The sequence below is a fragment of the Chrysochloris asiatica genome, unplaced genomic scaffold (assembly GCF_000296735.1).
Source record: "Chrysochloris asiatica unplaced genomic scaffold, ChrAsi1.0 scaffold00010, whole genome shotgun sequence".
NCBI classification, from domain to species: domain Eukaryota; kingdom Metazoa; phylum Chordata; class Mammalia; order Afrosoricida; family Chrysochloridae; genus Chrysochloris; species Chrysochloris asiatica.
This window is the reverse complement of record NW_006408528.1, coordinates 28,541,737-28,558,421: the sequence shown is the minus strand read 5'-3', so window position 1 is coordinate 28,558,421 and position 16,685 is coordinate 28,541,737. Positions and strand designations below refer to the sequence as shown.

Below are 16,685 nucleotides of genomic sequence, written 5' to 3'. Positions count from 1 at the left end.
GTGTTGGAGGAGAATATTGAAAGTGCCATGGGCTGCCAAAAGAACCAATAGATTGTTTTGGAAGAAGTGCAGCCAGAGTGCTCCCTGGAGGCCAAGATGACCAAACTTTGTCTCTTATACTTCAGACGTATTGTCAGGAGGGACCAGTCTATGGAGAAGGATCTCATGTTTGATAAGGTGGAGGGTCAGAGAAAAAGAGGAAGACCCCCAATGAGATGGATTGACCAAGTAGCAGCATTGATGGACTCAAGTGTGGCAACAGTAGTGAGGTTGGCCCAGAATCGGGCAGTGTTTCATTCTGCTGTGCATAAGGTTGCTATGGGTCGGTACTGACTCCATGGCACTTAACAACAACAACAACAACAATCCCATCCAAGAAGTGATATCAAGTGAGCAGTTGAAGTTTTGCCTTTGTATCTCCACCTAGTGCTTCTTACTTCTCACTTGCACCCCATTGTCTAATTTTAGCCAACTTCACATATAAATTATGGCAAGGAAAAGATTCTGAAGCCCTTTAAGGTGAAAAGTGAGTTGTTGTATTTTCTAGAGTAGCAGTAATATAAGGGAAGTTTTATGTTTCATAATTACTTTGGGTGACAAGAATTTATAATTTAGGAAATCAGCAGGTAAAAGTTGAAACAGAGAAGATGAGAGAGTAAGAATGGGGACACTGTGAAAGTGGAAGAGCTACACTTACATCTGTGTTTATTAATTTTAGAATGTCTCATAATGCTCAGTGTTTACAAGTAGATTTTTAAAATACAAGTGGTTGTAATTAAAGAGGGAAAAAGGCTAATGAAAAATCATGTTTTGGATCTTCCTGTTAACCTCTCTTCTGAGGACATGTTCATGTTTTGAAAACTTCTGACAGTTCCCCTCTTTTTTCTCTCCTTTTAAATATGCTATTCTTCCCCCCTTTTCTTTCTTTTGCTCTAACTCTTTCTCCTTTTCCTTTTGCTCCTCCTCTTTTACGGTTCTTACTTGTCTTTATTTACTTAGTTTCTCATTTCTAAATATGCAAATTTGAGTACAGGAAAGGATTGTGAGGGCAGGCAAAAATGAAAACTTTAGTAGGGGTATTATCTGGGGAATAATATAATTTCTCAAATGACAACACTAGCAATTTTTAGAAATGAAATTATAAAGGTTTCTTGTGCTATATCTAAACTGACAAGTGTTTTAAGTTTAAAATATTTTTAATTGTATTTGTAGATGATCTAATATAATAACAGTGCACAGTATTTATTCAACTCTATATGACAGACTCTGTTTTATCTCATTTAAGAACATTTTCAATAGTTCTTGATGTGAACACATTTAAGAATGGATTTTAAATACTAATTTTAAATACTAATAACAATACTGACTCCATTGTTCTACAAACATTTGATTTAATTGTTTTCCAGAAAAGTTGGAAAATGAAAAATACTTATTTAAACTAGAAAACGCTGCCATCATCTGGGCGTAAATGAACATCATAAATATGCCATGTGCTATGCATTAAAGGGAGTCCTGGTGTGGCACTGTGGGCTAATGTGTCAGACTGCAAAGTTATTTGAACTGCAAGTTTGGAGGTTCAAGTTCACCAGCTGCTCCTTGGAAAACCTATACAGGGTTGCTATGGGTCAGAATCGACTCCACGGCACTTAGCAGCAGCAATGCATTAAAGGGACTTCTTTGTGGCTCTGTAGGATCAGCACGAAACTGCAAACCACAAGGTCAGCAGTTCAAACCCACCAGCTGCTCCTCAGAAAGCCTATGCAGGGTCGCTGTAAGTGGGAATTTGGTGGCACTTAACAACAAGAACATGCATTAAAGAGTTTCACAATGCTGATACTCAGTAAAGTGTTTCCATTTGAAGTTTTTTTGTTTTTTAACTAAAAGAGAAAATTAACATGGATAGCATCCTGTAATGAAAGAAGATAGAAAAATAGGAAGTGGGGTTCTATATTAAATATTTTGAGAACTGTAAAAATACAGTGTCCAGTTTTTAGGACTTAGATTTTTAGGTAGTATACTGAAAGGTTATGCCAATCAAGGAGATTTTATTCAGGACATGAACAAATCAAAACCTTAGTATAAATTAGAGTAAATAATTGGACTATATTAAATAATTGGACTATATTGAGAATCAAACAAACAAAAATAATATTTTACAAATTTCATTTAAACAGCTTGCTCCCTTGTTTCGTTATAGGCCCAATTCAAATAACATCACTCAAAGAAACTTTCCTGGACCATTCTAGTGGATGCACAGGTATACTATCTTCATACTCATGGACATAATAGCTACTGAGAGACACCAAGTATTAGGCAAATGTTTTGGAAAAGACCTCTTTCATTTGCTAAAGAGCAAATATTTCACTTTGATGACTAAGGTGCTCCTGATCCAAGCCATGACATTTTCAGTTGTCTCTCATGGATGTGAAAGCTGAGAAATGAATAAGGAAGATCTTAGAATAAATGATGCATTTGAATTGTTGGTGATGAATATTGAAAGCACTATGGACTAGCAGAAGACCCAACAAATCTGTCATGGAAGAAGTACAGCCAGGTTGATCCTTAGAAGTGAAGATGATGATGCTTTATTTCTAGTACTTTGAGCATGTTCTCAGAAGGAATCAGTCCCTGGAGAAGAATATCATGTTTAGTGAAAGTGAAAGGTCGTCAAAAAAGAGGTTGACACAGTAGCAGCAGCAGTGGGCTCAACCATAGCAACAATTTTGAGGATGGTGCAGACTGAGCAATGTTTCCTTCTATTGTGCATAGAGCCACTATGAGTCAGAACTGACTCAACAGCACTTAACAACAACATGTGCTTTAGGAAGCATGAATGTCTTCTGAGAGACCTGAAACTATCTTTGTGTCTTTGTGGGATAAAAGAGGAACTGTTATTCTCTGACACTCAGAAGTCTAGACTAGCTGATAGCTCATCACTAACTCTGAAGAGGCCAATGAGTAACATCAATTGCCTAAAATCTCTTTCCCTTTTATTATTTCTTTCCCCTTCTGTTGATCCTTCCTCTTCCTCTGTCTATACCTGCTCTCTCACATTATAACTTGCTAATATTTTAACCCCATGATATAGGTATTTTTGAGTTCCACGCCCATGGTACAAAGCGGGGCATGCTTGGATGTAATTGTAACATTCTCACCCTGCGATGGGAACCCAGCTTCGGGGAATCTTGGTTTGCTGATGACATTTGTGGTTTTTCTCATTCCTGCCTGTTTATTCAATGAATAACAAATGCCTGTCAATTACACTGTTAGAACAGTCTCTGCTTCAAATGACCCTACACACTAAGAAACTGTTAACTTAGAATATTGCACATCTTATATGAACATAAGAGAATGTAGACTCAGAAAGGAATAGAATTCTCAAAAATAGTACAAAAAATGAATAGTTAGAAAAAATAAATTATATATATATGGAGCCCAAGTGACACACATACAGTGGGATTCCTGGTGTGCACGGCAGTCTAATGCACTGGACCATAAAGTCAGTTTGAACACATCAGACACTTCTTGGAAACCCTAGACAGGGTCACTGTGAGTCAGAATCAATTTGATGGCACTTAGGGCGCTGTGGGTTAATGCACCAGACTGCAAACTTGTTTGAACTGCAAGGTCAGTGGTTCAAGCTCAACAGCCACTCCTTGGAAACCCTACACAGTGTTGCTATGGGTCAGAATCAACTCGATGGCACTTAACAACAACCAACACCAGTGACACAGTAGATTATGTGTTGGCCTGCTAATTGCATGTCCTGCAGTTCAAATCAACCAGTCACTCCTCAGGAGAAAGCTGAGGCATGGATTCCTGTAAAGATTTAGACTTGGAAACCTATAGGGTCACTGTGGGTCAGAATTGACTCTGTGGTTGGTTTGGGTAACACATAGTATATTCTTTATATATATTTGCTGTTGTGTGCTCTCAAGTTAATTCTGACTCATAGTGACCTTGTAAGGAGCTCTGGTAGCGTAGTGGTTATGAATCGGGCTGCGAACCTTAAGGTCAGTGGTTCGAAACTACCAGCTGCTCCGCGGGAGAAAGATGAGGCTTTCTACTCCCATAAGGATTTACACCCTCGGAAACCCTGTACAGGGTACTTAAAAACAACAACAAGTGACCTTGTAGAGTGTTTCTGGAAGTAGCTGGTGGGTTTGAACTGCTGACCTTATAGTTAGCAGTCCAGTGCTTATCCTATATATCATCAAATATACACATATATACGTATATACATATACGTATATATGTGTATATACATACTTATATATGTATATACTTATATGTATCACATATATATATTTTTTACATATATATATATAAATAAAAAGTTCTTGTTAAGTGCTGTCAAGTTGGTTCTGACTCATAGTGACCTTGAATAGGGTTTCCATGGAATGACTGGTTGGTTTGAAATGTCCACCTTGTGGTTAGTAGTCCAGTGCTTATCCTACGGTACCATATCATAAGTGCACAGGAAGTATAAGCAAATACAACACCAGGCTGAGAAAGACATGATTTTTAGGTAGAAACTTTAGAATGGATTCCCCCCCAAATTAAGCTGCACTGACATTAATGGTTTACTGGAGACTACTGAGATTGTGGTGGATAAAGTTTAGTACAAAATTTAAAACAAGTTGTGGGCATTTCTTGCCAAAAGGCATGAGTAATTTCTATCAGTAAAATCCATGTTGCAGTTGTTGCTCTATTTAAGCCCTAGGGAAAGTTAAGATATGTCCATAAGTATAATTATAAGAAGGGGAACATTTTTATAAAATATTTTATTATTAATAATATAATCAAGGTTACAAAAATAATAACTTTATTAACTACAGAAACTTTATAATACAAGTCATAACCACAGTGTTCCCTTTTTTTGGGTATGCATCCAGCTATACCACTCAATAGGCAGCTTATCAATTTCCTATGTACACACAAGACAAACAGTCATAACATCCACAGGATTCCATTCTCAGTTTCCTACAGGTAGAAACTTTCTATACAAATGGAAATTAAACTACTTAAAAAGTTACACTGTCAAGATTTATAGGGCCCAAAGATTATTATTTTTGTTATTGTTGTCAGTTTTTGTTCTGTTTTGTATTAGTAATTTTATAGTTATAAATTCAAATGAATGTTGAAACATATATTTTTTTGGTTTTGTTTTTGGACTTCATCATGAAGACTAATTTATTCACACTTTCTTTTTATTTTACAAATAAGCTTGTTTATAAATTTAGGGCATAACTAATTGAAAGCAGTTATTTTTTTAACATCCGTATATCAATTTAAGATATTTCAGTATAAGAAGTCACTAAGAGGATTTCTTAACTCGTAACGGCAATCTTACAAAAACAGTGTTTCATTTTTAAAACGTAATTTTTAAACAAGAGAATGCCTGATAGCAAATTTTCACTTCTTGACAGTGTTCTTTTGAAGAAAATGCTGTGGCTATAATATTCATTTGTACAGTACCATTGGTACTAACAAGAAATATTCACAGGAATAAGTGAAATTCAATTTTTGCTGTTACATGCCATGATTGTTATTTTTCCTTGCCTTCCAGTGTCTCACATTTCTCATAGTTTGAAACACTTAGAGAGCAAGCAAGAGCCTGTTAATACTAGAGATTGACTCAATGTAAACCATTTTACTGAGGACCTGCCCACAGCAAATAGGCAAAAGTCATTAACATATTTTACAATAAAACTAAAGATGTATACAAAAAGATTATCATCCCTTCTGCACAGCAGAGGTATTATGACAAATATTTTAATTTTACATTTCTATTCCCAGTAGACATAAGAAAATGTCTATAATTAAAACATGTAACTATTACTCAAGCAAGTAAAACAAAAATAGCATTGAAAAGCTCTGATTTTGAAGGTTATTTTGTCATGAAACAAAATTAAATGAATTTTGGGATACACTGAGCTTGTCCATGTTTTGCAGTTTGTTAAGAAGAAATAAGTAGCATAGAGCCAGTGAATCACATCTTTTTTCCCAGAGTTCAATAGAATTATGATACTCTACGCCACCATGCGAAATAATACGGATCTTGCTCATCTTTCATTGTCAAATCCACCAATCTCCCCCAATCACAAAGGAACCCTCCCACAGATAGAAAAACTGTTTTGTACACTGCATTGGAAGATTTATTGGTGCTGGTTTTTTTTTATAATTGTATTAATTTGAAACCACTTAGTCCAAGTGACTGAGTTAACTTCACCTTAAAGCAAGCTAGTCCTTATTTCACTTTATATGGACATTTAAAGATAAACATATGAAGAAACTACTTTAAAAGGGAGGATTTTTAAAGTATTGAAATTAATCTAAATATTTTATAAATATCATTAATATATGAATTAATAAAATGTACACAGGTCGGTGGGGGAAACAAAACGATGCCAGAGGAAATACTTTTTTTTGAAGTATGCAAAAAAATACTTTAGTATTTAGACAATATGCCTTGAAATTTCTGTATTTTTTTTTTTATAATGGTGTGTTACATAAGGAAAGGAGAAATACAGTCAGATAAAATGGTGTAGACTGGCAATTTGTTGGAAGCTCTGTTTGCTTTCACAGTAACTTTCTTGATATAAGCACATACCATTTATAAAGAAATATGCCACAGTCTGGATAGGCATGTCTGAATTTAGATACTCTTTAGATGAGGATCTCTAGAAATTGAAAACCATTTTATTCAAGATTGAATAGTATGCTATAGAGCTTTTAGAGCATTGTTCAGACCCTTCAAAGGAGTCAAGTCAGAGAAAAATACTGTGTTCAAATGACTACAATAGTTATTTTTAATATACTTGAAATATTTTTTGAAAATTCAGAAAGTTCATCCTATTAGTTTCAACTACCCCATTTTTTGAAAAATATATGTGTTTTGACCAAGTGTGACAAATACAATCATTAAATATAACTTGGCTATCACGATACCAGGAGTCCTAGTATGGTGCTAAAGGATAGGCACTGGACTGCTAACTGCAAGGTCAATGGTTCAAGTCCACCAGCCGTTCCTAAGAAACCCTATATAGAGTAGCTATGAGTCAGAACCAACTCGATGGGACTTAACAAAAAGATTATGATACCAAATTAAGATAATTGAATAAATACTTTCATAGCATTATCTTTGTAAAATGAAGTAAAGCAAAATGCAGGTATCTTGATAAGATATCAAATTCATCAAATACAATTCTTGTTAAAAAAATAATCGAATACAAATTTTAGAAAAGCTCATTTCTTTCCTTGCTTTCTCGCTCTTTCTTTTTTCTTTCCTTTTCTTTCTTGCTCCCTTTCTTCCTTTCTTTTTCTTTTTCCTTTTACATGAGTGAATATTAGGCTAAAATATTTCCAAGTTGAGAAAAATAATTATTACTTTGCTATGGTTCGAAACTACCAGCCGCTCCGCGGGAGAAAGATGAGGCTTTCTACTCCCGTAAGGATTTACACCCTCGGAAACCCTGTACAGGGTCGCTATGGGTCGGCTCCGACTCGAAGGCACTTAACAACAACAACAATATACTTCAATGTATGAATTGAGATGGCTATTTACCACATTTTAGAGGTATATGGAAAATTTCCCTTTAAACTTTTAAAACTAAAAAGAGGGTTGAGTTAAAAGCCAATCACAGAAGCAAGTCGTAAAATGAATTCAATGATCAAAACACTTGAAAGCTTCTTTATCTTGACACTTAACTAAGAATTTAAAAAATTATTTAGAGTAGATCGAAAAACATATTGCGTAAATTGTTGGATTAAATTTGGAAAAAATAAATAATACAAACGTATATATTCCCTCCTTCCATTTAAGAATAAGAAGCTACATAAAATAACAGCAATGACTGATGTATTTAAATCCCCAGACTATAGCATTCTTTAACCCTGTCAATCATGACCTGACTGTAAGTGCCAATAAGTAAAAATCAACTGTAGATTATGTGAGAAGGATACATTAGTCTCTTCTACCTTGTACCTTTCCTTAATATTTTGATTGCTCTTTAAAATTTTTATTTTTCATGAGGAAAATTTATAGGCATACCCTTCTAAAATATTTAAAGGTTACATTAAATGCAACACAATTTAAACTCTAATGTATGCACATGTGTACTCAAGCATGTGGGTACATATGTTGGCAAAAGTACGTTTGTGTAGTACTATAGTAGGATACAGTGTGAGAAGTACATGAAATATAACCTATGGTATACGAAAAGTAGTATAATTTAATATAGAGTTACAACTTAAGGACATAAGACAATAAATGGTTCTAGTGAGGTTAAAGTAACATTTAACTTATGGCTTATGTATTATTAAGAATCAAACTTCGGAAAGCAGCGTAGATCTTTTCCATTAAATCTTTTATCATCAAGCATACCTTTGCATTTTGTAATCCATTCAAGTATCTTCAGGAAAAATGTTATTACATTTGCATGTACCTTAATTCACTTCAACGTTTACAAATTAACACTGACAAACAAAACAACAGAAAGACTCACAGATATTAATAAGCATTTTAACAAATGTGACACTCACGTAGCTGAGTTAGGGTTGTTACAAGTGACATTTTAATTCCACATTCTCTGATATCTTCATGTAAATAGAGCTCTACTGACAAGCTTCAGACGTACTTCAGCTATGACTGTGGTACTTTATATGTTAACATAATTTTATGTATCCATTTTGCATAATATGCCACTCGAACAAAGATACCAGGACGATTTGGAACGGCACATCCTCGACCAGGAACAATAACACCAAGAACCATTCTCATTTTATGTTGTTCACACACAAGCGGGCCACCATAATCCCCCTAAAAATAAAACATGGAACAACAAGAACAACAAAGCATTATTACAGCAACTTTAAAAAAGTCATTACAATTATCCTATATTAGATTGTGTCTTCAAGGTACATATGAACAGCAAACGAAAAAAAACAGCTACAACGGACACATAAGACTGTGAATCATAGGTCGCCTTTCTATTTAACATCAGTGAAGTACAACTAAGAGAGGTGTAAAAATCCAAAATGCTTTACTACATGTAGTAGTCATTTAACAAAAGACTGTCTGAAATATTTGCTAATTTTTTGAAAGTGTATTTTGCCTTTGTTGAATGAAGACGAATATTCACAACTATTGTTATTGTTATTGTTGTTAAGTGTTGCTGAGTCATTTCTGATACATAGCAATCATGTATAAAGTTTCCAAGGAGTGGCTGGTTAGCTTAAACCGCCAATCTTGTAGTTCAAAGGACTTTGCAGTCAAGCATATTAGCCCACAGTGCCACACTACAACTATTAAAATTTTGTTTAATTAGGTAGATTTTTTACATTTACAAGCATGATTCAAAAGGTATCCCTACTAGGGTTCCAGTTAATAGTTACATGGGCTTATTCCAAACAAAACATGTTTAAACATGTCTCTGTGATGAGTAGATGACTATAGACAAGTTCTCTCAGTAATGCATTTGTTTTAGTCTTAAACAAAATGTCCAGATAAAACAGAAACTTTCAAGGGATCTGCTAGTATAAATTCAAGCCAGAGAGGTCAGTTCAGAAAGTTATGATTACTGGTGTTTTCATGAATATGTGGGTGGTTCCCAAGGTGTCATCTTTGTAGATTTTCTCAAAAAAATTAAAATCTCACAAGATGATTATGGCATTGGTGAGAAAAAGACACAAAAATTTTTACAAAGGAATGTTTTTCATCATGACATTTCCCTGCTCATTCTTCAAGAGTACCACGCAGCATCTTTTGAGAATTTCATTAGGAAACCACCCCATCCACCCTACAGTCCCGATAGTGCCCCTTCACTCTTTTTTTTCAAATTTCTAAAACCTAAATATTATTGAAAAGTGCATAATTTTAGTCCATTGAGGAATCCAAATTTGCCATTTTGATGTGGTGCAAATGGAAGAGTGAAAAATGTTTGGAAAGGGTTGCTGTTAAATTTCATTTATGGTTTCAACTCATAACAATATGCTGGACTACAAGGGTGGTTTGAAGCCCAATGTCTGTGACTCAAGCTCACCAGCTACTCCTCAGAAACCCTATCCAGCATGGCTATAGGATGGAACCAACTCAACAGCACATAACAATATATATATATGAAAATATAAATATAGATATATATGCATAGATGCAAATACATAATATTTATCCATACCTGTTGTTGTTGTTGTTGTTGTTTTTGTTGTTAGGTGACACTGAGTCAGTACCCACACATAGCAACACTATGCACAACAGAACAAAACACTTCCCGGTCCTGGGCCAACCTCACAACTGTTGCCACACTTGAGCCCATTGATGCTGCCACATTGCCAATAGCTATATAGCTATTTACATAAATTATTGTTTATAATTGATCACTTTCAGCCACCATGCAGTGTCTACAGACACAATGACTGGCTTCTGACACCAAGTATGGAAAAAGTGTTTAGGACTATTTTAATTTTCTCACAATAGCCATGCGGTAAGACAGACTAAAAATCATTGCTATAATTTTGTCTTGTAATACAGTTGAAAAGAAATGAACCATGGATATTCTATGATGGAGAAAATTAAATGGAGAAGGATAGACGCTCAAACAGACAGTAGGGAGGCATAGTTTAGTCTAGGATGCTTACTTTGAATTGTGTTACATAAGGTTTGAAAAAAAAATAGATTTTCAAACAAGTATACCATTGATTACTGATTTGAATGAGTGGAGAACTCTTCAAAGCAGTTCACTTGGAAGACTTTCACTAATGTAATTCTATTGTTGCTGTTGTTGTTATGTGCCGTGGAGTTGGTTCCGACTCAGAGCAACCCTGCACAGGGTTTCCGAGGCTGTGAATCTTTATGGGAGCAGAAAGCCTCATCTTTCTCCTGCGGAACTGCTGGTAGTTTCAAACTTCTGACCCTGAGGTTAGCAGCCCAATTTATAACTACTATGCTACCAGAGTTCCTTACAACTACTGTTATGTTGTGGAGAGTGGTGGCTCTGTAGGATAAACACTGTACTGCAAACCACCAGTTTGATGGGTCAAATCCACAAGCCACTCAGGAGAAGATGAGACTTTCTACTTCCACAAAGATTTACAATCTCAGAAACTGCAATTAAAGGTCAATATGAGTAAGAACAGAGTCAATAACACTTAACGGCAGCACTCTAATGTTGTGATGTGATTATATAAATACTTGGGAATTTCTCATTCAAATTACCTTATAGTTTTAAGTGTCACTGTTTTACTGAATAAGGGTTATTTTCATAGTTTAAAATGAGGAAAAGTGTGTGTCTGGGTTGCATCCTTTCATCGTACTTATTCAATCTGAATGCTGAGCAAATAATCCAAGAAGTTGAATTATATGAAAAAGAATGCAACATCATGAAGACTTATTAACAAACTGTGAAATGCAGATGACACAACCTTGCCTCCTGAAAGTGAAGAGGACTTGAAGCACTTACTGATATAAATTGAAGACTATAGCCTTCACTTTAGATTACATTCCAACGTAAAGAAAACACAAATCTTTACAACTGGAGCAGCAAGCAACATTATGATTGGTGGGGAAAATACAGAAGTTGTCAAGAACTTCATTTTTCTTGGACCCACAATCAGTGTCTCCAAAAACAGGAGTTAGGAAATCGAATAGAAAATTGCATTGCACAAATCTGCTGTAAATGATCTCATTATATTGTTGTTGGACAACTAATAAGAAAGACCAAAGAAGAACTGATATATTTAAATTATAGTGTTGGTGAAGAATACTGGATATACCATAGACAGCCAGGATAATAAACAAGTCTGTCTTAGAAGTGCAGCCAGAATGCTTGTTAGACACTAGGATGGCAAGGCTGTGTCTCACATACTTGGGACCTGTTATCAAGAACCACCACTCTGGGAACCCTGAGCCCTATACAGAACATTCTGAGGTGGGACATTCCCACCTGAAAGGACAAGCAGACCAGCCTGGAACAGCTAAAAGAACAGAAGATACTTCTGAAAGAAAGACCAGCAGGAAAAATAAAAAATAACAAAAATGGCAGTCTGATTGGTTACTGCAAGAAAAAGCAAGTTGTTTTCCAAGGAGCCATCAAGTCCTTTCAGGACAAACTCCCCTCCAAGACTGAATCTCAAAGGGAACACATGAGCAGGCATGTAAGCTTGCTGGTGATTACACTGGTCTGCTGGTGAGTGGAAGAGGGGAAAAGGCAGCAATGAAGATATGGGCTGAATTCAACCATGTTCCATAAATTCCTGTCAACCCAGAGATGAGAGAGAGAAGAGGAAGGGCTGATTGATCCAAAGTGTGGTGAGACCTGGGAACTCCTGAGCTCATGGACAAGGACATAGCCACAGAGGGCTAGAGCTAAGAGCAAAGCTCCCAGCTGATGTAAAGTGAGGAGAGATGCACAAGAACACCCAAACTTGTAGATAGTACCCATTTAACCTAGCTTCGATGGCCTGATGATCAGAACTCAACTAGAGGAAGATAATTTTGTTTTGTTTCATTTCTGATAAAGGAAACAATTGTAAATTGCTACAATTGAATGAACTTGACCTATACTTATGGATGCTGCTGTTGTTGTTGTTGTTAGGTGCCATCGAGTTGGTACCAATTCATAGCAACGTTGTGCACAGCAGAATGAAATACTGCCCAATCCTGGGCCAACCTCACTATTGTTGCCATGCTTGAGCCCATTGATACTGCCACTTGGCCAATCCATCTCGCTGGGGTCTTCCTCTTTTTCTCTGACCTTCCACCTTATGGATGTAGTAGCTCAAAATATCTACTGAGAGGGAAGGAGGCTTCACATCAAGTATCAATCCTATCCCCTCTGTATACAGGGTTGATAGGGATGGGCAATTTAGACATTGGCTACTTAAAATGGGGCTGGGGTTGCTATAAAGGCATGAAGTGATTGGCTTGCAAGTTTACAAGCAAGTTTAGTTTCAGAGTGGGCAAGAAGAAGGTAGAATCCCCACTGAATAGTTTTCATCTTGTCTAGCTACGTCTAGGGAAAAGAAATGGCGATAAGATTCTTATGATTCAGTAGTGAATAATTGTTATCATGACTAATTGCAATTGCCACAACTGTAAAGGTAGAAGTTTTGTAACAAAAAGCAAGGAGCAGTTATTCTTACATTCCAAAAACAGGGGACCCTAAAAGCATCAAGGGAAAAGATCATGAGTGGAATGTGGGACCCTATCCAGAGAAGGAGCAACACCAAAGATGGAGGCAGAGATGTTGTTGTTGTTGTTCGGTGCCATCGAGTAGATACCGACTCATAGTAACTCTATGTACAACAGAAAGAAACACTGGCCGGTCCTGGGCCAACCTCACAATTGTTGCCACACTTGAACCCATTGATGCTGCCATTTTGCCAACCCATCTCGCTGAGGGTCTTCCTATTTTTCTCTGAACCTCCACCTTATCAAACATGATATTCTTCTTCAGCGACTGGTCCCTCCTGACAATGTGTCTGAAGTATGAGAGACAAAGTTTGGCCATCTTGGCCTCCAAGGGGCACTCTAGCTATAGTTCTTGCAACACAGATCTGTTGGTTCTATTGGCAGCCTATGGCACTTTCATTATTCTCCTCTAACACCATAACTCAAAAGCATCAATTCTTCTAGGGTCTTCCTTATTCACTGTCCAGCTTTCGCATGCATATGAGGTTATTGAAAATACCATAACTTGGGTTAGGAGCACCTTAGTCCTCAAGCTGACATCTTTGCTCTTCAACACTTATAGGTCTTTCCAGCAGATTTGCCAAATGCTGCTTCCATGAGTCTTGATAGTCGATCCAAGAAGAATGAAGTCTTTGAGAACTTCAATCTTTTCTCCATTGATAAGAATGTTGTGTATCTGGAAGCTCATCTGAAACCGGTCCACCATGGGTGACCCTGCTGGTATTTAAAATACCTGTGGCATAGCTTCCAGAATCACAGCAACTCACAAGCCACCACAATACAACAAACTGAAAGACGAGTGGTAGGAGGCAGAGATGAGGACATGGAAAAACAGAGGAGCTGAGGACTCCAGACCCATGGAAAGAGAAAGGTTGTGTACCAGCAGCTCAGAGGCTGGCTTGCAGAATGTGCCCTTTGGTTGTTAAAATAACTATATAATCCTGAGCGTTTTTATGAACATCCAAAAAAAAAAAACCCAGGGGGAATAGAAGCAAATACTGTTGAATGATCATGCACAGAGGAAGACTGTAATCATTGCATGAGTGTAAAACTGATGTAAACTATCACTCAGTTCACAATAAAAACTTAATGAAAAAAGGAAAAGAAAGAGGCACCAGTCTGTAGAGAAGGATATTAAGCTTGGAAAAGTAGGAGGTCAGCAAGAAAGAGGACGACCCCAGTGAGAGGGATTAATATAGTAAATGCATAAATGGACTCAGGCATACATGTTTCATTCTGTTGTACACAGTTACTGGAAAGACACCAAATTCAAAAGAGGTTGTTATCACATACTTTGTTTCCAACCATGCCATTTAGAGCAGCTCACAAAGTTTTTTAACTTAGTAAACAACTCACTGCTATTGAACTCAATCTATGCCTTGTTACAGTTTTTTTTTAATTTGTTGTTAAGTGATGTTGAGTCAGTTCCGACTCATAGTCAATTCCGACCCTGCATGGGTTTCTAAGGAGTGGCTGATGGGTTTGAAGTACCAACCTTGTGATCAACAGTCCAGTGCTTACCATACAGCACCACACCAGAACTACGCTACATATAGTATTCACCAATTCCATAGTCCTGAAGTTTGGAAAGCATGTCTCTCACAGTCAAAATTCAAATCTAAAACAACCTAACAGCTTGTCTGTGTTAAATAGGGATAGCAGCACTTCCAAGTTAAAAGAAGAGTTGCCTAACAAATAGAAATATGCAAGCTCTTAAAGTAACAAACTGTGACCTTTTGGAGCTATTTTACAACAAACACATACACACAAAGGCTAACCAAAAGCACATTTAAAAGTTCAATACTAGGCATGCATCTGGTAATACTTAATGGGGTTCATTTAGGGAAGTTTGGGGAAGATCAGATAAATTTAGAAAAAGCATTAGAAAAATGCAAGCTATTTTATCAGACTACATATTGGCTATTTCTAATGTGAATAACTTTCCCTTAGAGTTGCAGCTGTATTGGTTTATTGATTTATTTATTATTTCTAAAAGAAAAATAATGCTGTTTGAGAGGAAAATGTCATTATAGCTTGCTGCTAATGAAGGTAAGGTTGTCTTACTGCTTAGCGAAAAGAAATTTGTAAAGAGTTTATCTTTCCTATTTCTTTCTTAGACAGATTAGTAGGCAATGAATTTGAAATGAGAAAAATATTTGTACACAGAGAGAAAGGTCAACATGAGAGACTGTGCTCTCAACACCACGGATTCTGGATACAGGGCTCTCTTTTTACCTCGCATGGACCTGATCCAATCTTTTCAGCCCCAGCACATATTTCAGACTCACTCAGAGTCACCTTCCCTTGATGATACTGGCTGCATTTCTCATTCCCCATAATATAGAGGTGAGCTACTCTTAATAGACCATCAGAGTTGATCACTAGAATGGAGTAAAAAAAAAAAAAAAATGCAATCAATGAGCACAAAGTAATGGTGGAAAAAAATAAGACACAAATAAAAATGATATTTCTATAAAATGAATATAACCTTGTTACATGGCACTGCCTTTGTTTTTTACGAAATACTTACTTCCAGTATAGCCCCAGCCATAAACACTGCAAGTGGTCTTTTCAGGAATGGTGCATCCATAATTAGGTAAATCAATTGTACTAACAAAGTCATCCAAGACTGCAGGCCTGGAAAGAGAATATATAAAGATACATGTTCTTGACTGGATCCAACACAAAAATATATATATTAAAATATGTTATTTGTGTTTAATATATTTAAAGAAAATAAACAGTCTTGTCATCTTACAAAAATGACAAGGGTATATCTAGTATTCAATGTAGCAATCAGAAGTAGATAGCAGAGAGATGAGTCATTTATCTGCTTTTATATAAGAATAAAAAGGTCTGATGCGGCACTGTAGGATAAGCACTGGACTGCTCACCATAAGGTTAGTAGTGCACACTCACCAGAAGCTCCTCTGAAACCATATACAGGGTCACTACGAGGAAAAACCAGCTCAAGGGCAACGACAGCATTAACAACAATAGCATTTAAGAATAAAAAAGCACTGCTGTGTGCTCTAAAAAGCACATCATTATTTTATATATTAAAGTGACCAAATAATAACTCATTCAGCTTTCAGTTTTAAAGCAGGAAAATTAGAGTATTGGTTATCTTCATTTTAAAAAATGCCTTTGTCACTGTCTTTCTCTCTCTCAATGCATATGATATGCAGTATTTTACGATGAATCTTCACGAGAGAGAAAGGATAGATCATACAACTGAAGAAAATACTTCAATAATCCTAGTGTACATTAAAAATACAAAATCTTCTAATGAACTAACCTAGCAAGCTTCAATAAAACCAGATCTGATCCTTCGGGCCCATATACCAGCTGGGAAACATTGAGAACCTGCTTGCGTTTCTCATCTCCTCTCCCATGGACATCATGGATTCCAAGCCAAGCTTCATAATCTTTCAAGTCTTTGTTTCTAAATTCAAAAATAAATAATAATAAAATGTAAAATATGATTCTAAATTTT

The 16,685-nt window shown here is 36.2% G+C and overlaps 1 protein-coding gene across 2 annotated transcripts in view; it reads right to left on the bottom strand.

Moving 5' to 3' along the window:
• Positions 1-8,644: 8,644 nt before the first annotated feature.
• HGF (hepatocyte growth factor (hepapoietin A; scatter factor)) overlaps positions 8,645-16,685 on the bottom strand; it is a 92,574-nt gene continuing 84,533 nt past the window's right edge. For both annotated transcript variants that reach the window (XM_006834343.1, XM_006834342.1), the window contains exons 15-18: positions 16,488-16,634; positions 15,720-15,826; positions 15,425-15,570; positions 8,645-8,821 (exon numbers count right to left, since the gene is read on the bottom strand). In XM_006834343.1, coding sequence (XP_006834406.1) covers positions 8,645-8,821; positions 15,425-15,570; positions 15,720-15,826; positions 16,488-16,634 — 577 coding nt within the window. The remainder of the gene's footprint in view (positions 8,822-15,424; positions 15,571-15,719; positions 15,827-16,487; positions 16,635-16,685) is intronic.